This window comes from Prinia subflava, chromosome 1 (assembly GCF_021018805.1).
Source record: "Prinia subflava isolate CZ2003 ecotype Zambia chromosome 1, Cam_Psub_1.2, whole genome shotgun sequence".
NCBI lineage: Eukaryota > Metazoa > Chordata > Aves > Passeriformes > Cisticolidae > Prinia > Prinia subflava.
In genome coordinates, this window is record NC_086247.1 from 151334113 (window position 1) to 151361026 (window position 26914).

Sequence of the window (26914 nt, forward strand, 5' to 3'; positions counted from 1 at the left end):
ACTACAATCTCAGTGAGGTTTCTATGAGTCAGGGTCTTACTTGCGGTGTGGATTCCTCTCCCTGTCTCAGCCAAGCAGTGGCAAAAAGTCATTCCTGGTAAAAACACCACCTGCCATGGGATAGAGTGTCTTCTGCAGCTTTGGGGGGTGGTGGTTCCCCCCCAGGCAGCAAGATTCCAGGTCAGCTGGGGCTGGGATTTACAGCAGTGGATGGATGGGCTTGGCACACGACATCGTGCTTGAGAGTGGAGTAACAACGTCTTCCCTGCTTGGATCACAGCCCTTCCAGGGCCCAGGGCAGGATAAACACCGGCCCAGGGCAGGATAAACACCGGCACAGCTGCTGCTCTGCTGCCTGCAGGGAGGGGAACAGCTCAGGGGGCTTCACCCACCTCCCCACCCCATGATGGGAGGGTGTCCCCTGCACCCAGCCAGCCCTGCCTGGATCATCACTTTTCTTTTTAAATGTTTTTTTTTTCCTTTTTTTTTCCACCCTCCCTCCCTGCCTCAGTTTGGAGGCAGAAGAGAGAACTCAAAGAGAGAAAAAAAAAGAAAAAAAGGAAAAAAAGAAGAGAAGAATCGGGGTCAACACGAGCAGCAGTATTTCAGTCGTCCTTTGAGAGCTCGTCTATACTCACTGTGGGTGTTCTCCTTGCAAACACTGAGCGGGAGATGTTTTCCCTTAGTAGGGCAGCATCCCGTGCTCGGCCCTCCTCGCCTGGCCATAAAAGGGCAGCGTTTTCTGCAGGACCCCCGGATCCTCCGGGAGCTGACGGGATTTTGGGAAGGGGCCTGCCCCGCCACTGCTTGCTTTGGACCTCACAACCCTCGTGTTGGTGTTGTTTTGGCTCGTGCTTCTCTTGTGCCTTTTGTTTTGTCTCTCTCCTCCTCCTGCTCCTCTCAGGAGGTTGGAGGAAGAGAGGCCAGAAAGCCTCCAGGAATGTTCTTGCTTCCCCTATTTTTTATTCTTTCTCTCTCCCTCCCTTGGCCTGATTTGATCCCGTTTTTCCCATGATCCTGCTCAGAAAACCAGCTGCTGAGTGAAAACCACCAGCCAAGCCCAGGGTATGTCCCCAAAGGGCTGCCCATGTCCCCAGCCTCCATCCTGTGTCCCGAGGGGATCTGGAGGGCTCTTCCCTCCTGCTCTGCCCGAGCCCTGACCCGCTCAGGAGGGGTGGACACCACAGAACCTCCTCCAACCATCTCCTGGAGCACCTCTCCATGAGAATTCCAGGCTGCAGGAGAGCACAGCTGTAAAAGCAGGGAATCCCAGGCAGGCAGAGCCATGGTTCCACCTTGGAATTCACCATTCCAGGTCCACTTGGCTCTTCACAGAATCATTTAGGCTGGAAAAAGCCCTCAAGGTCATCAAGCCCGACCATTAACTGCCAGGGACTGCCACATCCACCACCAAACTCTGTCCCCAGGTGTCCCCTCTGCACAAACACCCCCAGGTTCTTCCACGGCTCCTCACAAACCCAAAGCCCTCTGAGCTCTCACGGGGTCTCAGCTTTCTGCTTGTCCCTTGTCCTTGATGACACCTCCTTTGGAGAAGTCTGAAACTACAGAAATGCAATGGAAATACCATTTGTCAGTTAAACCAAGGAAATAGGAACTTCTGGTTTCCCTAAACATTTTCCTCTGTGTTGTTGAGGCTGATCTTTCATTTAGGACCCTCTCATGGCCTGGGGAGAGAAATAAAGAGGTAAAGCTACAAGAGATGTCCCTTTTGTGGCCACCACACTGCTGGAAAGTCTGAGGGAGGAGACCCAAGGACTCCTCCTGTGTCAACAAGCTCATTCCATGTGCTCCTTGCAAGAAGGAAGAAGGAGGAAGAATTTTGCCTTCCTGCAGACCCTGTTCCCTACCAGCAGCTGAGCTGAGCTCTGGACCCTCAGATCCTCTGTGGACCCTGTTTAACCCTGTTCATCATTTTTCACAGTCAGTGATGCTGTGCAAGTCATGCCAGAGCCATTTCCCAGCCCACAGCCTTCCAGGAAGGCTCCAGAACTTCCAGACCTTTGTATGAAGGCACCAAGAGCTTGGAGCTACCCTCACTCAGAAATCCCAGCAGCTGAAGCAGCTCCAGCAAGGGGTTAGTCCCCCCATGCCCTTTAACCAACACAACAAAGCCCCCAAACCAAACTGGGTGGGATCTCTCCAAACTGGGCAGGGTGGGATTTACAGGGAGCTCCAGGAGGTTGTTTCAGCAAACCCCACGTAGCCCCTGGGTGGGGCTGTGGCTGAGAAACCACCTGAGTTTTGTCTCTCAGGAACTCTGCTCTTTGTGCTCAAATAAAGGGTTTCACCCAAGTGTGTCATTGCTTGTGCCCCTTCCAAGGTTCTTCCCCTTGTCTTGGTGGCCACTGCAGGAACAGTTTCTCCCTTTTCCTTCTCAGGAAGGAAAAACTGCAAAGACCAGATTTCCATGTGAGAGGTGGGCTCAGCTTCTTCCAACAAAGCCAGGACCTGTTGGAGAGCCCCTCAGAGTGGTCTCAGGGCTTGGACCACCCCTGCAGACCTTCACATTTCAGAGCTGTGAGGGCTCTGGGTTCTGGAGCTCCCTGGTCCCCTGTGCTACATCCATGAAAAGGCCACAGGGATTCGGGCCCTGGAGCAGAGCTTCAATCCCTGTCTCTCACCTCCAGCCTCATCTCACCCTCACCCCCAGCACTGGCTGCATTTCCACGAGCTTATGTAGCTTTTTGGAAAGGTTTCCAGGGTAGGAGAGATGTCAGACAGGCCAAGCACTCCTCTCACAAAAAACCTTCTGATGGGGAAGATGTTCTGGTGCCACTGGCCAGGAATTTTTTTTCCTGTAGAGCAGTGCAGGGTCAAAAGCAAGAAAGAGCATTAAAAAACAAAATTTAAAAAGAGAAAAAATGCAAAAAGCTCAGAAACAAACCCGGCATAGGCAGGACGTGGCCACGGGGGTGTTATGCAAAGAGCTGCTCACATCTGGAAGGAGTTACTGGGTCTAAACAAGTGCAAGACGTTACCACGTGGATGTCTGCAGCTGGGAGTGGCTGGGGGAGCCAGAGGAGCAGGGAAGGTGGGGTGAAAATCCCCTTTTGGGGGTGCTGGGGGTGCCCCAGCGCCCTTCAGAGCTGTTGTGCTGCTCTGATTTGAGGGCGGTGGAAGGGGATCCGTGTGCCTGTGAGGTTTTGGGCGGTGTCTGCAGCAGGGCTGGGGGCAGGAGTGGTGTTGGAGGTGTCACCATCCTGATGAGCCCCTCTGAGCACTCCTGGGGCTTTTCCTGCCGAGGGGCAGAGCCTGTCCCGGAGCTGGAGGTGTGGGAGCACCCTGGGACTCTGCACGGGGCCTCCAGGGATACCCTGGGAGGATTTTGGGGTACCCAGCTCCTGGATGAGGCTGGGGGTGTTGGGATGGTAAAACCCACCCCTGGCTCAGCTTCGGGGAGAGCCAAGCAGAGCAGGGGTGAGATAATGAAGTTCTGTTTATTTTTGAGCGTGTTGGGGGCTGGCTGTGTCCCACAGGTCCTACCCCAGGCCCTGAGGAGGTTTTGGGGGATCCCTCTCCTGTAAGGAAATGTTCCTTAAACACCATCCCAGTGGGGGATCCACATTTCCTCTGAACAGTGGGAGAACGTGCCAAAAAATCCTCTTTTGTAATAATTAATGTCGCCTCATGACTCCTCAAATTGGGGTTTTAAGCCCCAGAAAACCCTTGAGGTCTTATTGTTGGGTTTTGGGGAGGGGTGAGGGGTTGTGTGCCTCAGTTTCCCCCTCCACAGCAAGATCCAGAGGGTGCTCCCAAGAACCAAATGTATCTTAAACACCCTCCCAGTGGAGGATCCTCATTTCCTCTGAACAGTGGGAGAACACCCCAAAATCCCATTTTTCTATAAACCAACCTCATTCCACTACAACCCAAACTGAAGTTTTATGCCCCCTAAAAAGCCTTGGGGTCTTTTTATTGGGTTTGGGGAGGGGGTGAAAGGTTGTGTGCCTCAGTTTCCCCTGTCATAGGGGGTGCCCCCAAAAACGAAATCTGCCTTAAACACACCCAGGTGGGGCATCCCCATTTCCTCCAAACAGTGGGAGAACACTCCAAAAATCCCATTTTAAGTAAATCTGCCATGGAGCTGTTACTCCATAACACTCCAAATTCAGGTTTTATGCCCCCTAAAAGGCCTTGGAGTCCTCTTATTGGGTTTGGGGAGGGGGGTTAAAAAGTTGTGTGCCTCAGTTTCCCCTACTGCAGCACGATCCAGAGGATGCTCCCAATTAATGCTCCAAATGTTCCTTAAATGCATCCAGGTGGGGCATCCCCATTTCCTCCAAACAGTGGGAGAACACTCCAAAAATCCCACTTTGAGTAAATTGCTGTTACTCCATGACACTCCAAATTGAGGTTTTACACCCCCTAAAAAGCCTTGGGATCTTTTTATTTGGTTTAGGGAGGGGGTAAAGAGTTGTGTGCCTCAGTTTCTCCCGCCACAGCATCCCCGTCCCTCCAAATGAGGTTTTACACCCCCTAAAAAGCCTTGGGGTCTTTTTATTGAGTTTGAGGAGGGGGTAAAGAGTTGTGTGCCTCAGTTTCCCCCGCCACAGCACGATCCAGAGGATGCTTCCAATTAATGCTCCAGATGTGCCTTGAACACATCCAGGTGGGGCATCCCCGTTTCATGGAGATGGGAAAACACTGCCCCCCAAAAAATCCCAATTTAAGCAAACGGACGTCACTCCACGACACCCCAAAGTGAGGTTTTACTCCCCCCACCAAAAAAAAACCCCAAAAAACCCCCCAAAACCCGGGTGTTTTGATGAGGTCGGGCCGGGGCCGTGCGTGCCTCAGTTTCCCCGCCGCAGCGGGATCCAGGGGATGCTCCCGGGGGATGCTGCGCTGCGGAGGCGGCCCCAGCGGAGGGGCTGGGGTGCGGGGACAGTGTCCGGGGGGGTGTCCCCTTGGGGGTGGCGGTGGCTGCTGTCGCTTTAAAGGGGCAGCCGCGGCCCCAGCTGATGCGGCGGCTCCAATCAGCGGCCCCGCGGCTCTTGGCAGCCGGAGCCGCCGCCGCTCCGCATTCCTCCGGCTTCCCAAAAGGGGCGAACATGGCGATGGGCAGGATGAGGTGAAGAGGAGGAGGAGGAGGAGGAGAGGGAAACACTGAAAAAAAAAAAAAAAAAAAAAGAAGAAAATAAGAAGAAGAAAGAAAGGAAAAAATATATATATGAAACAGGGGGAGAGGAAAAATATAAAAAGGGATATATAGGAAAAAGAAAAAGGAAAGAGGGACGGGGATGCAAGCGGCGCTGGCGCGGTGATTTCCTCTCCCCCCCTCCCTCTACTCCAAAAGGCGAAAAAAAAAGGAAAAAGCAGAAATAAGGCAGCCAAAAGAAAAAAAAAAAAGGGGGGGAAAAAAGCCACCAAACCAGCAAGCCACCCAACCCACCAATTCCTTGTTTTTTTCATGGAGAGCACAAACCCCAGGCCAGCGGAGGAGGACCGGGACTCCTCAGCGCGGAGACCTTTGCATCAAAATGGTAGAGCCTGAACCCCCCCGCTCCCCCTTCCTCCCTTTTCTCCTCGCTTGGATTTTCCCCTCTCCCCTTCCCCTTCCTCCCTCCGCCGCTCCCTCGCTCTCCCGGGCCTTTCCCGACTTCCCAAAGGCCTCGAAACTTGCCCAAATCGCGGCCGGGGCTGCGGAGGGGGATGCGGGAGGGGGGGGATGCTGCATCCACGCGTGGGGGGGCTCGGGGTGTCGTGGGTTATTTTTTTATTTTTTGGGGGGTGGGGAGAGCTGCAAATCCGCAGCCCGGCCGTGTTTGGGGCCGGTGCTGCTGTGCAGGGGAGGCTGCATGGGGGTTTCCCCCTGCTGCAAGGAGAAAATGGGCTGTGTGCGGTGAAAATGGTATTAAAAACGCGCCCCCCCCAAAAAAAAAACAAAAAGAAAAATGTGATGCTTTAGAGGGGGATGGGGGTGCAGAAGGGGCTTGAGGAGGGGTCTGACTCCCTTTCCCCCCCTCCCTTTGGGAGGACCCCAGCCCTGCTTGGAGGATTTGGGGGGACGCGCACACTTTTGGAGCCCCCCAGGCCAGAGGATTCGCTGGGGGGGGTGGCGCACGATCTGCCGCTTCCTCGGCCATTCCCATTCCCCGGATGACTCCATCCTTCTGCCAATTCCTGCCCGCCTTCCCCCCCCTCGCCGTGGCTGGTTCCCGTGGTGGGCCCCCCTTTCCCGGGGGGTCTGGGGGCCCTGGGGCGCTCCCCACCCTCCCGGAGGAGCGGGGCTGCAGGGAGGGCGCAGCATCCCACCCCTCCGCGGGTCGGAAAGGGATTTTCCAGTCCTGCTCTTCAAAAGGAATGATAATAACAATAATAATAATCATAATAACACCAGCTCTAGGCTCTCGCCTGCAGCAGTGACCTATTTTATCGGCCGGTGGAGGTTTTTTTTGGAGGGGGTTAGTTGGAGTTGCGGAGGGCAGGCCTGAGCTGGGAAGATCCCCGGGAAATCCCCCTGGGATGTGCCGTGACCGCGGGATCCAGGTTCCCGGTACCCCGGAGCCTCCCCCATCCCGAAAAGTGCGGGGTTGTGGGTTTGCCCCAGCGCTGGCTCCGTGCCCGTCCCAACGCCCCGGGAAGCGCCCGAGCGGATTTTTGGCAAGGGGAAGAAAGTGCAAGCTTGGATGGGATGGTGGGATGGGGCTCGGCACCCCCCGACCGCGGTACTGGGGTTAAACTGGTGGGGATTGGGGTCGGGTTCACGCTCGGCCTGTGAAATCCCTGCTGGAACCGGCCCTACATCCCTGCCCGGAGGAGATGCTGAGGGACCGGGGACACCCCGGGCTGCTCTGGGGAGCCTTTCCTGCCCTGAGGTGGGGATGGGGACCCCCAGAGCCCACCCGAGCCAGCAACCCCGCCAGGAGGACGGGGAAAAGTTGGGAATTCGCCCTTCCTTCCACACCCTCAAGAACCAGAGGAAAATTTGCTTTACAAAGCAAAATTCCTCCTTGGAAAGACGCTAAGGAATTTTTATTATTTTTTTTAATTTTTTTTTCCTGGATCTGTGTTGAAACCTCGCTGGGTGCAAACGTTCTGCCTCCGCCTGCAGAGTTTTCCCTGAGGATGCTGGCTGGGCTCGGCACCGCTCCGGGGGCTCTTCCCGGGGATGGCCGGAGGGTCCCCTTCGCCACCTGGGCTTGGAATGACGGCGGAGCTTTGTTCTCCCCGCCAGGAATTAACGGAGCGTTATCAGCAGCAGAGATAAACGGCCCCGTGCTCCTGTCTGGAGCAGAGACATCGCCACCCCCTCCACAAAAATAACCCGCTGCCGCCCTGGAGAGGGATCCTTCGGAAAAGGGAGGGAGGGACGGGAACTCGGGTGCCCGCGAGTTGATTAAATATTGGTTCTTTTTAAGATGCAGATTTTTCTGCTCGAGGAAAAAGAAGGAGGAGGGTGGGGGGAACCCAAACCTTTTGCAGATGAACTGAATGTGTCAAAGCATCAGAGGGTCTTTGAAGGTTTTGGGGGAATTGCAGATTTTCCCCGTTCTCCCTCCGTGCTCCTGCTGGAGGAGAAAACTGAGGGCTCTCCCAGGCCTTTAGAGAGGGGACCTGGTGATGGTCGTGACAAAGTGACTCTCCAGGAGGAGCAAGGGATGAAGTTTTTAATTTGCTGCCACATCTGCCTGGCCCCCAAAATGTGGATATCTAGATCCTCTATGTGGTTTGCATCCTAAATGTCCTGTGACATTCCTGTGAAACTGGAGGAGTGGACACTGGTGGGCAGGATGAGCTCAGGGTCAGGCTCTGTGCCTGCTGACTCCAATTTTTCCTCATTTCCAAGGGAATTGTGTTGTGCTGTTGGAGTGGTTTGTGCAGGGCAGGGATGGCCCCGTTGGGTTTCCTGCGTGGGGACACCTGAGGACTTGTCCCCGTGTCCTCTGGGGCTGCTGTCCCCTCTTCAGCCAGCTCGGTGTTCATCCACCTCTCCTGAGGATGAAAATTGGGATGCCTTTGGATGTGGGGAAAGACTGGCCATGGTGCTGCAGATGTGATGGGTAGAAGACTTAATTACAATGAACTGTCTCTTTTTATTATTATTTTTATGATGACATCTTCTGCCTGGAGCCAGGGCTGCTGACACCCTGTCTGAGTTAAAGCCCTGCTCCCCGAGCTACTGGAAAAATTGTGATAAAAATAAGGATAAAAGTAATGCATGTTGATAAAAATAATGCATGTTGATAAAAATAATGCATGTTGATAAAAGTGTTAGAAGTGTTGGGCAGGAAGGATCTGGTGCATCCAGGTCCCTGATCCAGGCAACTGGATCTAAAGGAATATGGCCCATGGCAGGGAAGCTGGAACAAGATAATATTTAGGGTCCCATCCACCCCAAACCATTCCATGGCTGGATTGGAGGATCATGGCTCATTCCCAAAGAGCCTTGGTCAAGGCTGGGGTTAGGATGGAACTGGAGATGGAGACCATCCCTGGGGTCAGAGCCAGGGTTTGGAGAGCATGGATGGAAAGTCCTGCCCAGGATGTTGGGATGGGATCAGTCTTGGATATCTCTGGCAGGTTTGTGGTTGGGTTAGGAAATGCTGTGGTTTTGGGGTTTACTGAGGGCCGAGTGTGGGGCAAACCTTGGAGGTGTCACATCCCACCATGCTGTTGGAGGGTTGTGGTGGCTGCCCCAGGAATGGGAACTGTGGTGCCAGGCAGGGGACGCTGCCCTTTGATGGAAACCTCATTCAGCAGCGCTTGGGAGGAGGCTCCATCCATCCATCCTTCCATTGATCCATCCATCCATCCATCCATCCTTCCATCGATCCATCCAGCCTTCCATCCATCCATCCATCCATCCATCCTTCCATCGATCCATCCAGCCTTCCATCCATCCATCCATCCATCCATCCTTCCATCGATCCATCCATCCATCCATCCATCCATCCATCCATCCATCCATCCATCCATCCATCCATCCATCCATCCATCCACCCTTCCATCCACCCTTCCATCCACCCTTCCATCCACCCCTCCATCCATCCCTCCATCCATCCCTCCATCCATCCCTCCATCCATCCCTCCATCCATCCATCCATCCATCCTTCCATCGATCCATCCAGCCTTCCATCCATCCATCCCTCCATCCATCCCTCCATCCATCCCTCCATCCATCCCTCCATCCATCCCTCCATCCATCCCTCCATCCATCCCTCCATCCATCCCTCCATCCATCCATCCATCCATCCTTCCATCGATCCATCCAGCCTTCCATCCTTCCATCCCTCCATCCATCCATCCATCCATCCACCCTTCCATCTATCCATCCATCCTTCCATCCATCCATCCGTCCCACCCTGCGTTGGGACATCCCTGCATTCCCTGGCTGCACTGGCAGTGGGGTGCCTTGGCCTTCAGGCTCTGCACAAGAGACGTGGTGGCTGCCCCGCTGCTCCCATCCCTGCTCCCAGCACTGAATTTGGGGTGTCTGGGGGGGATCCTGTGACCTATGGGGGGATCTGAGCACCGCCTGTCCTGTTTCACCCACGCCCTCCCTCAGAGGCAGCGGGGACACCTCTGGGGGGTGATGCCACCTCCTCGTGGGGTGCTCTGGGCTGGGCCGTGGTCTGGAGCTGGCCCCTGGCACAGCACTTGGCCGCCAGCCCAGCTGGGGAGGTCAGCCTTGGGTTTTGTCCTCGTTTCCTCCCTCAGCCTTCCCTCTGCTTGTTTTTCTCAGGCAGGGGAGGGAGGAGGACAGTGGCTTTGCGTGCGTGTGCGTGTCCCCTGGGCTCTTCCACCCCGGCAGCGACTCTGTGGGCGGTCCTGCATCCTGCAGATGGAAGGCAGCATCCCATCCCACCCCACCCCACCCCATCCCATCCCATCCCATCCCATCCCACCCCACCCCACCCCACCCCATCCCATCCCATCCCATCCCATCCCATCCCATCCCATCCCATCCCATCCCATCCCATCCCATCCCATCCCATCCCATCCCATCCCATCCCATCCCATCCCATCCCATCCCATCCCATCCCATCCCATCCCATCCCATCCCATCCCATCCCGCTGCCTGCTCCTGTGCCAGAGCAGTGGCTTGGGGACATCTCCATCATCTGGATGTCACTGGCTGTGCCAGGTGCTGGCAGAGCCCCCATGGCCTTTCTGTCCTGTCTGTCCTGTCTGTCCTGCCTGCCCTGTGTGCCCTCAGTGTTTGCCAGGGCCATGCCAGCTCTGCTGAAATCCAGCATCTTCCCTTCGGGGTTTAACCCCAGACCTGGCTTTGTGTGGCTCTGGGATCACCTGCAGAGCTTTTGCACCACGTGTTGGGTCTGACTGAGCTGCACCTCCTTCAGCCCTGACCGAGGCGACAGGGACACACAGAAGGGTGCATCCATCCAGGTTTCAGTGCCTCTGCTCTCGTGGAGGGATTGGGATTTATCCTGGGATGAAAATAAGGTGGCGTTGCTGAAGCCTCCGTATTTTTGCAGCAGAGGCAGTGTCTGAGCAGGGGACGGTGCTTGACTTTGTTGGGACGGACTCCCAGGGCTTGGCACTGCCCTCACTGTCCCCCCTGGTGGAACAGAGGGACGGTGTCCTCGATGCCATCACCGTGGTGGCATCCCCCAGGAGCAGCATCACCTCAGTGGGATGATTTGGGGACAGGGGGTGACAGCAGGGTTGATCCATCCATCCTTGGAAGTGTCACATTGGCTTTTCAGCTCTGTGTGTGCAAAAAGAAAGGAGAAAAGCACCCAGAGTGGCTGGTAGGGTTCAAAAAAATTAAAAATACAGGAGAAATAAAAAAGCATGAAGCCATTAACCCTCTGTGGGCTGTGCTGTTGGGAACAGTGCCTGTTCCCAGTGGATGAAGCTTTGTGTTGCTCATCCCACCTCATCCTGCTCCTCTCCCCACGGTGTTGGTGGCCGTGGTGCTTCCAAAGAAACCCCAAAATAACCTTTTCCCCTTTGCAAAGGTGTGCTCTTGGTTTTAGGGAGACAGGGATGGGGAAGGAGTTGTCCCTGTTCCGTTGCCCTGGTGGGCCTGGTGCTGCTACCAACTTCCAGGGAAAAGCATCCTTGAGCCAAAGCCTGTAAATGCTGGATATCATTAATAAAAAAATAGGAACAACCAAAAGGGAGGGGAAAAAAAGCCTGGGGAGGATCTGACTGTCCCACAGCTGGGTTAATGCTCCTCTTCACCCAGCAGAGGCTGGGAGGTGTTTTTGGGGCGTCCAACACCCCGGGATGAGACAGGAGCATTGCTGAGCCCCCTTCCCCTCACCTGCTCTCGCTGTGGCTGCACATGGCTCTGCTTGGGCACCCTTTTAGACAACACAGAGAGGAAAAAATCACCACTTGGGACGGTGTCAGCAGCATCCCCGCGGGCTCCGGAGCGGCCCGGGCGCTCCCCGGTGCCCGGCGGGCAGGATGCCGGCGGTGGGCGCTCGGGGCCGTGCCGGCCGGCGCCTGGCCAGGCGGGGCTGTGGCCGGGCTATTGTTTTCCCTTCCTGCTTGTTTTTCCGGACAACCCTCTCCTAATTAAATAAAAACACCCGTCGGAGGAGCGAGCGGACCCCACCCCCAGCGCGGTCCCGCCGCGAAAGCACCTACGGAGAGCTCCCCGGGGAGGGAGGGGACAGCAGAGGGTGAAGGTAGGCGACACCAGGGGCGGGCGCTTTGGGATGTGCTCCATCCCTCTGCCAGGTCTGCAGCACGGCCGTGCTCCGGGACGGGCTGGTTTGGCCGCGGGATGTGCGCGGTCCAGGCAGCGCTGCTCGCTCCGGGGCGGCCTCGGTGTGTCCTGGGGTGGGGGGCTGCGGGCGTCACATCGTCCTGAAAAATCTCTTTAATCAGCTTCAAAAATAGGCAGGAAAGGCTGAGGGTTTCACGCGAGGGTCTGGAAGGCAGAGGGCAGGTTGTAGGAGGCCGAGAATTAAAACCGAAAGCGCGAGTGTTTGGGATCCGTGACGATGCCCCTTGGTGCCATCCCAACTAATCTGTGAAAATGGGGGGTTAATGTTGTTTCTTTCTTTAGCAAAAAGTCAAGTTTTGACATTAAATAGTTCCAGCCCGGCTCTTTTGTCCTGTAGTGAAGCAATGTCCAAATTGAGAGGAGGGCATGGAAGACTTCTTTTCCTTTTTTTTTTTTTTTTTTTTTTTTTGAGGAGCAAGTGCTGACATTGTATTTAGCTCCTTATTAAAGCACTTTTCTTTAATGCAATTTAATACTGAAGGTCAGCTATGAATGCTTTGGTAGTTGGAAATGATACAGAAAAGCAGATTGCTTGCCTTTTTTTTTTTCTTTCTTTTTTTTTTCTATACATCTTGAGGGTGAAAAATTTAAAGAAAGCCCCAAATTTTGTGCTGAATGGAAAGTGGTTCACAAGCAGCTGGTCTTGTCACCACTTAAATGTGAATTTTGTGCCCTAAAACCCCCTGTCCTTGTGCTTATGTGGGAAAGAATAACTCGTGGTCCTCCATGCTGTGGCGATGAGGGCGCTATAAACGAATAATTAATTAATTAATTAAACAGGAGGCTGCTGAAGGTCAGAGATGGTCTTCTGGGGGTCTGAGGATTTGAGTATTTAAATATATCCGGAGTGGCCCAATCTTCTGGTCCTCTGGGGAGGTTTAGAGCTGCAGGAACGTTCGGGGGATCTCGTTCTCAGTAGCTGCTGAGAGAAAGTGTGTTTTGTCACAGTACACTGAATTAAATCCAGCAGCAAACACCTTTCAGGGCAGGGGGACAGGTGATGGTGGTGGGGCTCTTTAGGGAAACTGAGGCACAGGGTGGGGTGCAGGTGGAACTGGAGCTTGGGGTGGGGGTTTTGGTGTTTGGCTGGAGGGAAGCTGCCAGAACATCAGCATCTCCTTCCACCGCCGTTCTTTACTCATCCTTTCCTTCCACCCCCTGCCCTCGGGGCTCATCCAACCCCCATCCCTCGCCCCGAGCATCCTCCCCATCCTCTGGCCGCCCTCTTGCCCCAGCGGCTGTTTTGGGATGGGACTTTTTTCATGTCAAAACTCTCTTAAAATAGAGCCAGGGCAGCGCCGGGGTGGGGAGAGCTGGCTGGAGGCGCCGCCGGCCCCTCGGGGTGCGGAATTCGTGGCCACGCTGCTTTCTAATAATTTTTAGGAGTGTTTTTCTGCTCTGGTGGGGCCAGAATCTTGCTTAGACGTTGGCAATGTGTGGTGGGGGCCTGCAGTTTTAGGGTTCACCCTGGTTTAGTACATCCAGTGAGCTGCCCAGATCCGGCAGGGGATGGAGGTGGGATGGGCACTGGACAAACCCAACCCTTTTCCTACCTCTTTGCCCCACTCCAGGCTGCAGAGCCAAGAATTTGGAGCAGAACTGCTTTTTCCATGTTTTTCCTGGTGATGGTGGAAAAGGGCAAAACTCGTGATTCTTCTTCTTATTTTATTAAAAATATGTATTTTTAATATAAGCAATATTAAATTTTATATATATATATATCAAATATTTGCGTTTTCCCAGAGGAAGAGCACTGGATTTAACCCTCCCATTAATCCCCATTATTCAGGTTCCTCCTCCCCAGCAGAGCTGCCGCAGGGGCATTTTGGGGCAAGTTGGGGTCTTTGTGGGGATCTCACCCCGGCAGGCGCCTCTCTCTCGTCTCGGCCGGGGCTCTGGCTCCGGGCAGGCTCACGAAAAGCATCTGAGAGCAATAAAGAGCAAAAGGCTCCCGCTGACAAGGCCGGGCTGAAGTCAGCGGCGGGACGCGGCCAAGACACGCATTGTCCTCGCCGCTGCTGGGACTGATTAGAGCCGCCTGGCAAGGGCCGGCGCTGGGTGAGGGATCGGCCCCCTCTGCCAAAAATCCTCCATCCGCAGGGGAAAAAAGCCGCCTTTTGTTTTGCCATGCCGCCCCACAGACCCGTTTCCCCCTGTTTTGCACCCATTCCTCCGTGGTGTCTATGCCGAGCTTGGCGTATCCTAAATGGGGAATGAGGTGAGATGGATCCCCGGGGGAAAAACCTGAATTTAGGTCTTTTTTTTTTTTGTGCAGGAGAGAACGTGGCAGACAGCAAACTGCTCTGCCGAATTCCTGCTGTCTCTTCAGTTTTTGATATTTATTATACCCCTAACTATTTTGTACGTGTTTTTTGGGGGGGCTGAACCATCCAAGGTCTCATCAAAATGTTCTTGGCAGTGGCGAGAGGCTCAGAAAATGGTGGGGTGGATGAGTGGTCCAGCTGGGATGCAGCAGCATTTTGTAACAAATACATAAATAAGGAATATTTATGTATATATTTATATATTTATATATTTATATATTTATAAATTTATAATATTTATTATATTTATACATTTATATATTTATTATATCTTTATATTTTTATATGTAAGTACTTAACTACATATAAGCACAAATTTATAAAATATTATATATTAAATATATATACAAATTATATATGTATAAATTATTAAAAGTATATAAAAATATATAAACACCCAACCCTTTTCCTACCTCTTTGCCCCACTCCAGGCTGCAGAGCCAAGAATTTGGAGCAGAACTGATTTTTCCATGATTTTCTGTGTGCCAGCACTTGCTGGGGCTCTCCAGGGCTATCAGGACCATGCAAAGCTGAGATCCCAATTGGCTGGATGGGTTGGTTGTGGAGCAGAAATCCAATGAAAATGAAAAAAATTTGGCAGGGAGGGGGAAGAGCATTTTTGCTTGTTGGGAAAAAAAAAAAGAAGAAAACACCCTTTTTTATTATTTAAACATTTTTGTCTGTGTGTGCTTTTGCCTTTGGCTCACCAGTCAAAAAAAAAAAAAAAAAAAAAAAAAAAAAAAAAAAAAAAAGAAAGACAAACAGAACATGTCATGCTGAAACTTGTGTGTTGATCAAGAGCTGCCATTTGTTCCAAAAAAAAAATGGGAGCTGAAAAACCCTTTTTGGGGCAGGAGGTTCTGCACCATGTCCTTGGTCACACCCTACAAAGGTCAGGAAGGAGGGAGTTATGGGGTCTGGGTCTGTCTCCTTCCAGGATTTGGGTGTTCAGCAGAGGGAAAGGGCGTGTCCCACCTCCTTTTAATACAGGGCACAGGATTTAGGGTGGGGGATATCCCTTGGATTTGGGATGGAGCAGGCAGACTCATCCTGGGGCTGGGGGATGAACACCAGGAATGGTCTGGACCATGTGAAGTACGTGGGAGTTGAATTAAACACCCAGAAAACTCAGCCTGGGGAGGGTTGGCAGTCGCAGCATTTCCCAGCCTGGGGGTGCTGCTCCCTGATTTGAATTTTTCCAGGTAGTGCCTTTCCCCAGGCAATGGAAAATGAGCATTAAAAAGTGCATAAATCATCCCAATGAATCCAGCTGTGAGTGAGCTGCTGTCGTGAGCGAGAGCACGCGGCGTAATTCAGAAATATCAGAGGATATTGGGCTTTATGTAATTATCTGTAGAAGCAGGGAGCTATGAAATCTTAATTTCCTTTTATTGAGGGGGTTAAATCTCAGCAGGTGCCTAAAATTGGCTTCCTGCTTGGGGTAAAGATCCACCTGGATCTCCATCTGGTTCAAGAGGTCAAGGCATCCCTTTTTTCTGTGTGACATCTCTGAGTGAGTGGACACCCGAGCCTGCCTTTGGACCTCTTTGGTGGCCTTGGGGCCTCCTACTCACCTTGAAGGAATATCAGTGGGTGCTCCTGTGGCCCTGACCTGCCCTTTCACTGGGGCTTCTCCTCCTTGGTTGGGTCTCCTGGACTCAAGTTGGAGGTGGAGCTCCTTGGTTGGTGTCTCCAAGCTTGGCCTGGTGCTGGAGCTTCTTGGTGTTCCCAAGCTGGGGCTGGTGATGGAGTTTCTTGTCTGGTATCTCCAAACTGGAGTTGGTGATGGAGTTTCTTGGCAGGTATCTCCAAGCTGGGGCTGGTGGTGGAGTATTTTGGTTGACATATGAAAGCTGGGGCTGGTGATGGACCTTCTTGTCTGGTAACACCAAACTGGGGCTGGTGATGGAGTTTCTTGACTGGTATCTCCAAACTGGGTTCGGTGATGGAGTTTCTTGGTGGGTATCTCCAAAATGAGATTGGTGATGTAGTTTCTCAGCTGGTATCTCCAAACTGGGATTGGTGGTGAAGTTTCTCAGCTGGGATCTCCAAACTGGGGTTGGTGATGGAGTTTCTTGGCTGGTATCTCCAAGCTGGGGTTGGTGGTGAAATTTCTCTACTGGAATCTCCAAGCTGGGGTTGGTGATGGAGTTTCTTGGCTGGTATCTCCAAACTGGGGTTGGTGGTGAAGTTTCTCAGCTGGTATCTGCAAGCTGGGGCTGGTGGTAGAACTTCATGATTAGTATCTCCAGGCTGGGGTTGGTGACAGAATGTTTTGCTGGCACCTCCAAGCTGGGGCTGGCAGTAGAGCTTCTCAGGTGGCATCTCTGACTTGGGGATGCACAGACAGGGACAGATGGCGTGGCCAGAAGGGTGTTTTCAGGGGAAAGAGCCCCGAATGATTTTATTTCTTTCCTCCCCACAGCTGATAGTCGAAAAAACGACTGACTACCCTTCGGCTGAGTACTCCCTGGTGGAGGATGTAGCCCTCCACTTCACGTGTTTGATGGACAGACTGAACGAGCAGCGCCTCTTTCAGCCGGACCTGTGCGACGTGGACATCGTGCTGGTGCAGCACAAGAGCATCTTCCCGGCGCACAAGGGGGTCCTGGCAGCCTACAGCCAGTTCTTCCACTCCCTCTTCACCCAGAACAAGCAGCTGCAGCGCGTGGAGCTCTCTCTGGAGGCCCTCACCTCGCAGGGCCTCCAGCAGATCCTCAACTTCATCTACACCTCCAAGCTGCTCGTCAACTCCTGCAATGTGCAGGACGTGCTGAACGCGGCCGCCGTGCTGCAGATGAACAACATCGCGTCGTCCTGCCAGGACCTGCTGGACACGCGCTCGCTCAGCCTGGCCGCCGACATGGCCCTGCCCGCCGAGGGCTGCGCCGGGCCCCCGCCCTACTACTGCGAGATCAAGCAGGAGGTGGACGCCCCCCACCCCAAAATCTACGCCCGGGAGGGCAACGACCCCTTCTCGGTGCGGGTGGAGGACGGGACGGGCAGCGGGACGCTCCCGCCAGGCCCAGCCAAGCAGTACTACAAGGAGGAGAAGGATGGAGGTGCCGGTGCTGTGTGTAAGATGGAGGGAGAGGAGTCCGAGGAGGACCTGGATAGCCAGGGCTCCTACAACCGTGAGCAGATCATCGTGGAGGTGAACCTCAACAACCAGACCCTCAACGTCTCCAAGGGCACGGAGGGGAAGGCGGCCGCCAGCGAGGCGGCCGTGATGGGGCGGCCGGACGGGGATGGGCGCGACACAGAGGAGGATGGGGAGGAGGAGAATGAGGAAGGGGAGGAGGAGGAGGAAGAGGAGGAGGATGCGGAGGTGGGGGAGGAGGAGGAGGAGGAGCGCAGTGAGGAGGAAGACCTGGAGGAGACGACGGAAGAAGAGGACGATGACGATGAGGATGCCTCAGAGATGAAAAGGGAAAAGAGCGGGCAGCCCCGCAGGGGCAGCCGGGCATCCAAAGCCACCAAACCTGCCATGGCAACCAGGTCCCAGGAGATGGCCAAGGTGGAAGAGGAGGAGGAGGAGGAAGAAGAAGAAGGCCAGAGGGGAAGGAAGAGAAAGAAGGAGCAAGATGGCTTGGGCCAGAAGGTGAAGCTGGAGGAGAAGCAGCATTACCCATGCAAGAAGTGTCCCCGGATCTTCAACAACCGCTGGTACCTGGAGAAGCACATGAACGTCACGCACAGCCGGATGCAGATCTGCGACAAGTGCGGGAAACGCTTCCTGCTGGAGAGCGAGCTCCTGCTGCACCACCAGACCGACTGTGAGAAGAACATCCAGGTGAGCATGGGGCCATCCAGGGCATGGACCACACCGGGGTGAGCGTCCCACCAAGGGGGAAATGCCTTACCCCGGGGTGAACGTCCCACCAAGGGGTAATGCCTTACCCCAGAGTGGAGCATCCTGTTAAAGAGGGATGTCCCACCAAGGAGGGAATATCCTACCAAAGTGGATGCATGTCCCATCAAGATGGGGACAGAGGTGAGCATGGAGCCATCCAGGGCATGGATCCCACCAGGGTGAACGTCCCACCAAGGGGGAAATGCCTTACCCTGGGATGGAGAGTCCCGCGAGAGAGGGATGTCCCACCAAGGGGGAAATTCCCCACCAAAATGGATGGATGTCCCATCAAGGTGGGGACAGCCCACCCAAGGAGGAGCATCCCACCACTGTGGGACATCCCAGTGAGGGAAGGGCATCCCAAACACAGTGATGGAGGTCATCCCGTCCAGCTGCACCATGGGATGGGCTCGTGCTCAGATAATATTGGTGTTGCAGTTGGGACATGGCTGTTGGGAGGGAACCTTCCTTCACCCATGACTTGTGTTCAGACTCAGGAGGGTCCCACAGTGGCCTGGAATCAGAGGATTTGTGCCAGAGGGGGCTGTGGCTTCCCTCTTACTGGCTGGGTGGAAACACAGAGTTAATTTTTGAGGAATAGTTTTTCTTTTGAGTTTATTCAGTAATCTGGATAAAACACTGCAAGCCCCTGATGGAGACACACTCCAGCATTCCCACCCAGGCTGAACCCATTTTAGCTTAATTTGAAGATTTGCTGACAGGAGTTAAAATGGTTTTAATCTGCCTTTTGTGCTTTTTTTTGTGTGTGTTAGCAAATTCCTGAGTGCATTTGACATCCATGCGTGGCTCGGGCTTGGTGTGGCCTTCCCCTGTGCTAATGAGATCGTGTGTTTGCAAATTGACTTTGTTAAATCAGAGCAGTTTTGGGGGGATAGGAGGCACCCAATCAGAGCAGCAAACACGTGTGTTCCTGAAGATCCCTCCAAACTCTTAATCCCTGATGAGCTGTTTTACAGGATGCTGCTGCTAATAATTACAAATATACCAATTTATGGAGAGCTTCTCCCATCACCCTTCCCACCAGCCACCAGATTTTGAATGACCTCTCGTTGATGGAGGTAACACAACCAAGTGCTACTGGAGCCCTTCACTGATGGCATCCCAAGCAAAATGGGGAATGAGGCAGATCTTGGCATGCAGGAACAGTCTTGGTCCACAGATGAAGCAGTCACTGACCCTTTGGTGCATCATCCTTGTAAATTCACAGTACTGAAGCTGCTTTTTTTTTGGATGCTTTTTCCTAGAATGGATGAGTGTAGCTCCAATACCTGCGTGGTGCTGGCTATTCCAGAGCCTTACACAAAACCTGGGCAGTTAAAAAGGAGTTTTACCAGCATGTTTATTCAGCTTCATCTACTTTCCAGGTGGATAACATGGGGCTGTCACCTCATTGCTTGTATTTTGTTTTGCCCTCTCCTTTTTATCCCTTTTCCAGATCATTTTGGAATAGGATGAACCACAACTGCCCGTGTAATGACCTCCTTCTGCATAAAAAGGGATTGTCTCCCACTTAACTGTGCATTTTTAATTTTACAAATAGCTAAATCCACTCCATTTGCTCTGATAATATTTCACAACTTTATCAGCATCCCAGAGAATTATGTCTGGATGGAAAAGGAATTTTTTTTCGACACTCTACCTATAATGGTTTTAATCAGATCCTTAGAGGGACTATCCATCTTTTCCCAGTTTGGTCTGCTGCTTTCTTTCCCCGTTTTATCCCCAAATTTCATCCATAAAGCTTTAGGATTTAAGCACCATGCTGCTCCCTGTGTTCATTCCCCTTCTGCATAGTGTGCATCCTACCTCTGCCACCTGAAAAGTGATTCATCCTTTCCTTTATTGAGTTGTCCCTCAAGGTCTTTTTTTGGCCAGCTTCAGTATGGTTTTCCTTTTAACCTGCGAGAATTTATATCCTCATTTTCTCCCTCTCATTTGGACATTACTTCCATATTTTTGAGTGATGATTTTCAGCATTAAGTGAGAACATGGCCCTCCAGGGTGTTTGGTCCCAGCCCTGGAGGTTTTTCTACCTCCCCTGCTTTCCTCTACCTTTTATTTTGAAATTCCCCTGCCTCTTTCATTCTAAGTGGAGAAAATGGATATTGATGTGTCTTGATACCAGGCTCCAGTGCTGAATTTGCCCTGAAATATCCCTTAAAACAGAGATAAAGCTGTTCTGAGCCATGGAAATGCATACTTGGGAACAGTAGGACTTGGAGGACTACTCATGTTGACATTTGAGCATGGCAAGATGAAGATGATGAGGCTTGGAAATGGTTCTGTTACCTTCAATTTTCCTTTGGGGCCCCTAAATATAAATATATATGGAAAAATACAGTGACTTCACAGCATAATGGTATGTTTTCCACGGAATGACAGCAAAATTTGGTTGAAGCCCACCAAGGAGCATCTGTTCCTCTGGGAAGGAGGAGAAGTGGAGCAATCCCTCCCCAGGCTCACCAGTACAATTCAGCCACGTTGTTGCAAGATGCCTTCAAGGCATGAATTATTTTCTCAACAGATCTGCAAGGAGAGAAGGGATAGTTTTATCCCTGCTGACCAAGAGGAATGTGAGCCATGGAAAGGTCAAGAGTTGACCCTTGGCTCCTGGCATGGTTTCCTTTGTCTGCATCTCCCTCCTGTGCTTCCCTGGGCACTGAACTGGTCTCACGTGCCTCCAAGAGGTCTCACACAGAAGCTGGAGCTTTTCCTGGGAGCTTCCAGAGGAACATTGAACTTGTTTGAGCTGAAGTGATTCTCTGTCTTAACTTCTTGGGGAAGACTTTGCATGTCACGTTGTTCTCCTTGTGCTGATGGACTGGTGGTTTGGGTCCATTTTGGTCCTTTTGGATATCATGGAATCATAGATCTGTTTGGAAAACCAATTTAGCGGTGAACTATCCATAATATCTGCTGAAGACTGAAGATGTACGACCCTGGCTTGGGGTTTTCCTTGTTTTTATATTTTTTGCAAACTTCCAAAGCACGGAGGATTGGGATTATTTTACCTAACATCCTCATTTAGGAATAAAATTCCAGTTGGGAATAGGGCATGAGCTGGTGCTTATCCAAGTCATGATGTAGCCATTGTTGGATATTCCACATCCTCCCCTGGGAGGTCACTGTCCCTTGCTCATCCCATGGACAGAAATATGAAGTTTGGAGGTTTTGAAGTGGCAAGGTCTGTATCAGACCTGCTGGTTGTTATTATTTTTGATATCAGCTGTAGCTTTCCCAGTGACGTTCCCTTTCCATGGATGAAGCTGCTTCCCCTTCTCCCCTGACCATCTCCCGTGTCCTTGCAGTGCGTGACGTGTGGGAAGGGGTTCAAGAAGCTCTGGTCTCTCCACGAGCACAACAAGATTGTCCATGGCTATGCAGAGAAGAAGTTCTCCTGTGAGATCTGTGAGAAGAAGTTCTACACCATGGCCCACGTGCGCAAACACATGGTTGGTGAGTGTGGGGGGCACCACGGGGAGGTCTTGTCAGGGCTGTTGGTCCATCAGTTTGGCAATGAAAGGTTTTTCCTGTTGCTGTCATGTTGGGTGTTCAGGGCTGAGCTTACTCTTGGGTGAGCTTTCCCACATCCCCATCTTGAAATTTGGCCTGATATTCAATGCTGAAGGAATGTCTGCTCAGTGCTGGATGTGGTGCTGGGGAGTCCCGTTTATTTTATTGATCAAAGGAAGGTTTGAAGTGTAACCAGTGTGAAAGGACCAGATCACACCAGTGCTGGGCTTTGAAATGCAGATTGCATGTGACAACAGGGGTTGGGTCCCTGGGCCTTGGAGCCACCAAACAGATCCAAAAAAATGGGAGTTTGGAAGGGAAATGCTTGAAATATTGCTGCTATGTATCTTCCAAAGAGGCTTTGGGTTTTCTGGGGTTGGCACTGGGACTCACAGCTGGGGTGCGGGGAGATGGATGGCAGAGGTGTGTGGAGGCTCCTGACCTGCCCCTGTCCCACCAGCACACACCAAGGACATGCCCTTCACCTGTGAGACCTGCGGGAAGTCCTTCAAGCGCAGCATGTCCCTCAAGGTCCACTCGCTGCAGCACTCCGGGGAAAAGCCTTTCAAATGCGAGGTAAGGTCCTGGCTGTGGCCCCATCCCTCAGCCTCTCAAATGAGGGCAAAACCACTGATCTGGGGAAAGATCTTCCACTCCTTGGGGCTTCCACTGTGCATTGTGCCAGTGCAGCTGCAGGGATGATCCCACAGCTTTTCCAAACTTTGCATCACCTCCTGGTTTGAGGGTCCCACCAAATTCATGATGAAGCTTGTCCAATGCCAGGATCTGTCCCCGAGTGCCTGGATTTTGCAGCCACCCCAAGCCCATCCAGCCTGCAAACCTGGCTGGGTATGTCCCACAAAGCCTGTTTTGGGGGGTTTCCTGTCAAAAAAAAAAAGGGATTTCCTCGCTGCTGGTGATTTGAGGGGAATGTGGGGATGTTTTGGGTGCTCACCAACAGCTCCTCTCCCCCGCAGAACTGCAACGAGCGCTTCCAGTACAAGTACCAGCTGCGCTCCCACATGAGCATCCACATCGGCCACAAGCAGTTCATGTGCCAGTGGTGTGGCAAGGACTTCAACATGAAGCAGTACTTCGATGAGCACATGAAGACGCACACGGGTGAGACCCACATCCCTGCAGGCAGGCTCTCCCTGGGAGGAGTGATGGGGTGGGGGTAACATCTTTGGGTGGGTTTTGGGGGGCACTGGTGAGTCTCCAGTCAACTCGTTCAACGAGAGTTTTGTAAGGGCTTACAATTCAATTTATGATCTCTGAGCTGGGCACACAGGAGAAATGCCAACATGATCTTCTTAAGAGGTCAAAACAACACAAAGGTTTGGTGGCAAACTTTAGAAAAATCAGGGAACTTTGGCAAAAGGTTTAGTAAAGCATTCAACCAACATAAAACACTTCTCACAGCATTAACTTGGCCCATCCAACTTAGCAAACTTTAAACACGTTTGATGGTACTCAAAATATTTGAAGGTACTCAAAATATTCCAAAGAGAGAGAATCAGAAGAAGGAGAGAAAGACATAAAAGATATAGAAAAGTACATAAATAGCTATAAGCTCCTGAATTCAGACAGAACTTCCAAGAGAAAGGTGGGATCTAGTTGAATGTTATGTCCTGATGTTTGGCTTTAATTACCCCTTGGTCCTCAGAGGCCTTTCTCCCATGTGGGACTCTGTCACAGTGGACACGGAAAGAACCACATGAGGACACGCTGGTGAGCAAAGCAGGAAAAAGGGATGAGTTTATTTACAAAACTCAGTTTTATGCATTTCCTAAGGGGCCTGCGGATTGGAGGATGGAATTCCACCTCTCAATCCACATTGGTCAAGCCAACTGTCAATCACCTTTCTCCTCCCACCTAGAAATATGTAAACAATGAATTACAGTTAGCAAAACATGGCCATTGTTTGTAGTAGAAAGTGTGATAAGGTAAAATTTCTGACTCAAATATGAAGAACATTACAGAAGGCTTAGAAAAGTCTTCAAAACCAGGGTGACAGGACTCCTGGTCATTTGGCCCCTGAGGAGGTGGATTAGGGGAGAATGGAGCATTGCCTCCAGTGTGCCATGCCTGACAGACACTGCCAGGCTGGGATACAGGCTCTGGGGCTGGGATTTGGGGTGTTCACTGCCTCGCGAGGGCAAGGCACGCACGCACACCCCAAAACTGAGACATCAAACCTTTCCAAGTCTCCGACACCCAGCCTAACCAGGAACTTCTCCTCCCTCCCTCAGGGGAGAAGCCCTACATCTGTGAGATCTGCGGGAAGAGCTTCACCAGCCGCCCCAACATGAAGCGGCACCGCCGCACCCACACCGGGGAGAAGCCGTACCCGTGCGACGTCTGCGGCCAGCGCTTCCGCTTCTCCAACATGCTCAAGGCCCACAAGGAGAAATGTTTCCGCGTCAGCAACCCCCTGGCTTCGGACACGGCCGCCCCCCAGCCCGCCACCAGCCCGGCTCCGCTGCCCCCCGGCCCCGGCGTGTCCCCGCTGCCCCTGCCGCTGCTCCACCCTCTCCCACAGAGCCTCCCTCCTCCTCCTCACCTACCGCCACCCCCCTCCCCTGTTTCCTGCGGGGAGGATAAATTCAAACAACAATTAGGTGCCCCCCTCTACCCCTGCACGGACTGCGCTGCCCTTCGGGAACGCCTTTCCCCCCGGGGAGCCAAGGCTTTGCTTGCTCTCTGCCCCGTCCCCCATCCCTCCTCATTTTGGGGTTGTTTTGGGTTTTTATTCCTCATTCTCACCCGTCATTCTCTGCAGAGAGGGGGAGCAGGAGGAAGCCCCCCGGGAGGAGCGTGGGTGTTGGGGGGAAGGCGGCCGTCCGTCCATAAGGTGTAGGTAGAATGTGTCACTCTCAGTTTCATCTCCCCACACACCAGCTCCATCTTCCTGCTGGGATGCTGGTGAGGCTGGGAGGAGCAGGATGTCCGGGCTTGAGCTTGCTGGCTGGTGCATCAATATTTCTAAGCTGAATTTTAGTTAGTGGTGCTTGAATCCCTGTACTGTAAAGCTGGTCTTTCAAGTCAGGCTCTTCACCCACGGGGTGGAAAGGTGGGCACCCCAGAGGAGCCCACCACTGCCAGCCCCAGTGGCCCGTGGCGAGCGAGCAGATGTCCCCACTGGAAAGCCATTAGCATGCTCTCATTAGCAGCCCTCGACTTGTCTTCCTTCCCTACAACAGGTTTTCCTCCTCCACAGGCAAAAGCACAAACACCCACCTTGCATCTCGGGGCTTCTACAGCTCGCTGTCCATTCAGCTTCGGGGTGCCCTAAGGGAGCTGGGTTCTGGTGTGCCCTTTCTGCTAATCCCAGCAGAAGCTGGGCTCCTGGGGATGCTCTGGAGTCAGGGAGCTGTTCCTGGGAGAGCTCAGACACCTTTGGGACTGGCAGGAGGGTAGCCTGGGGCAGAGGAGCAGGACGCTTCTGTTTGTTGGCAGAATCGGCCCAGAATAGTGCCTTAACAATCTGAATAACCCCTGAGGGACCCCTGGGTGAGCTCCAGGTCAGTCCTGCTGCAAGGTTCAGAGCTAGAGCAAGACCGTGTTCAGCCTGGGGACAATAATGTCCCAATCTCCAGTTTGTTGCCTGCGTTGCTCTCCCAAGCTTCACTTCTCCTTGTGGTGCTGGCATTCATTGCCCTGTCCTGGTTTGGGAGGACCAGAGGGGACCAGTGAGGGCTGTGGTTGTTTTGGTGAAGCCCTGTGGTGTTGCTTAGTGCTGGTTGAAGATGTTGAAGTCGAGCTGGTCTTTGGTTTCACTTACAAATAATATGGCTGGCTTCATGCTGAGGAGGAGGAGAAGAGGAAGGCTTTGCTGTCCCCTTTTTGTTGGGCACAGAGGTGCCAGCAGGGTCTCTCACTGCTGTGCTCTGCCCCAGGGTGCCATGCATTGTCCTGACCATGGCTGTGTGGTCCCTGCCTGGGGAATTGTCCCCTCTGGAGTCAGAGAGCACCCAGTGTGGGCAGAGAAGGGCTGGCAAGAGGTGGGGGTGGTCTTCCAGCTGATTTAGTGCTTCTAAAGCCAGTGTTGAGGTCACCTGTGGGTCGTGTCATGGAGGAGGTGGTGGAAGCACCGTTGGTAGGTAAGAAGGGAAGAGGGGGGGTGCAGAGTGGGCTGCAGGAGCCTTTTCTCATGCAGCTTGTGCTGGGTGGCAGCAGAGTCCTGGGGACAGGGAGCCACACCTGGCTCTGTGAAAAGTCTTGGTGCTTCATCTCCTGGACCAAATCAGCAAAGCACTTGGGCAGCATTGAGGCTGTCCCTGCAGAGATGGGAGCATTCAGCCACATGCTCAGGGGCTTTGCTGACTTGGGGACATGCAGGAGCCTGACAGGGACAGGACTCAGGGAACAGCATCTGTGCTCTTTGAGGTGAGTGGTGACACCTCCTTCTGAGTGGTGCCCCGCTGGTGCCTGGCATCTTGGGAAAGCTGACTGATGGAGCCATTTTGGAGCCATAAAGTCCTTTTCTCTGTGTTGGCTGGGATCCTGTGGATCCCCAGCATGGCTCTCAGTACCAGTGAGCTCACCCCCACTTCCATCTGCTCCGAGCACGAGGGGGTTGCTATGGCAGAGCTGCCTCACCATATTGACCTTCTCAGGTGGGTTCCAAAGGCTTCTCTGCTGTCCCCCTCCATGACCCTGGGGCTCGTCAGGATGGTGCAAAGCCTTCTCAAACACACCTGTGAGGGATGAGGGCTTTGGGGCCATTGGCTGTCTGAAGGGACCATGACCCGTACTGGAAGATGTTTGCTCTAGAGAAGCATTCAGTGAAACCCGTGGAGGTGTTGGAGTGGTCCATGCTGTCCCTTCCTCTGCTGCCTCCCAGATCCCGTCTCCCTGGGCTTCCTTGTGCTTCCTTCCCCTCATGCTCAGCCTTGAGACAGGATGGGAGCGCTGTGCCCTGAGGAGGGCTCGCCTTGCTTTGATGGTCTTCTGTGATGGAGCCCACCACTGATAGACTTCCCCCCGTGTAAACACACCCACGCCAGCATTGTGCTCCCTCATTCCACTCACCTGGAGGTGGCTTTCCCTGTTCCTGTCCCAGTTCATCCTCTCCCAGCGAGGACCTGCTCCCCTTGGACATCTCTGTGAGATGAGAGCGCTTCCTTGAGGCTGGGAGCCCACTAGAAAGCCCAGTGACTGATCCCAGCCGCGTCGATCCCCTTCGAGAGCCTGCTCCTAGAGCCACTTGGAGACGTCGAGATGTGACCATGCACACAGCACTTTGGAGAACCAGATCCCTGCTGCTCCCTCCCCTCTCCAAGGCCTGGGTAGCTCCCAGGAGTCCTACGAGGCCTCCGAGCCCTTTTGTCTACGCCCTGACTCAGCCCCAGTGTGTCTTCATGTCTGGTTTTCGTTTGCATACTGAGAGCTCAGACGAGTCGCTCCCGCAGTGCCTCGTCCATCCCGGATCCGTCCCGGCCGGCGCTGTTGCACCCCTTGGGGTTAGGCAGGGCA

The 26914-nt window shown here is 53.1% G+C and overlaps 1 protein-coding gene across 1 annotated transcript; it reads left to right on the forward strand.

Annotated features, from left to right (window-relative positions):
* The first annotated feature begins 5072 nt into the window (after positions 1-5072).
* Positions 5073-24677, forward strand: ZBTB47 (zinc finger and BTB domain containing 47). Its single transcript, XM_063416980.1, has 6 exons — positions 5073-5504; positions 16475-17842; positions 21232-21379; positions 21897-22012; positions 22414-22558; positions 23689-24677. The coding sequence occupies exons 1-6, from the start codon at positions 5502-5504 to the stop codon at positions 24294-24296; spliced, it is 2388 nt and encodes a 795-aa protein (XP_063273050.1). The 5' UTR covers positions 5073-5501; the 3' UTR covers positions 24297-24677.
* The last annotated feature ends 2237 nt before the right edge of the window (positions 24678-26914 follow it).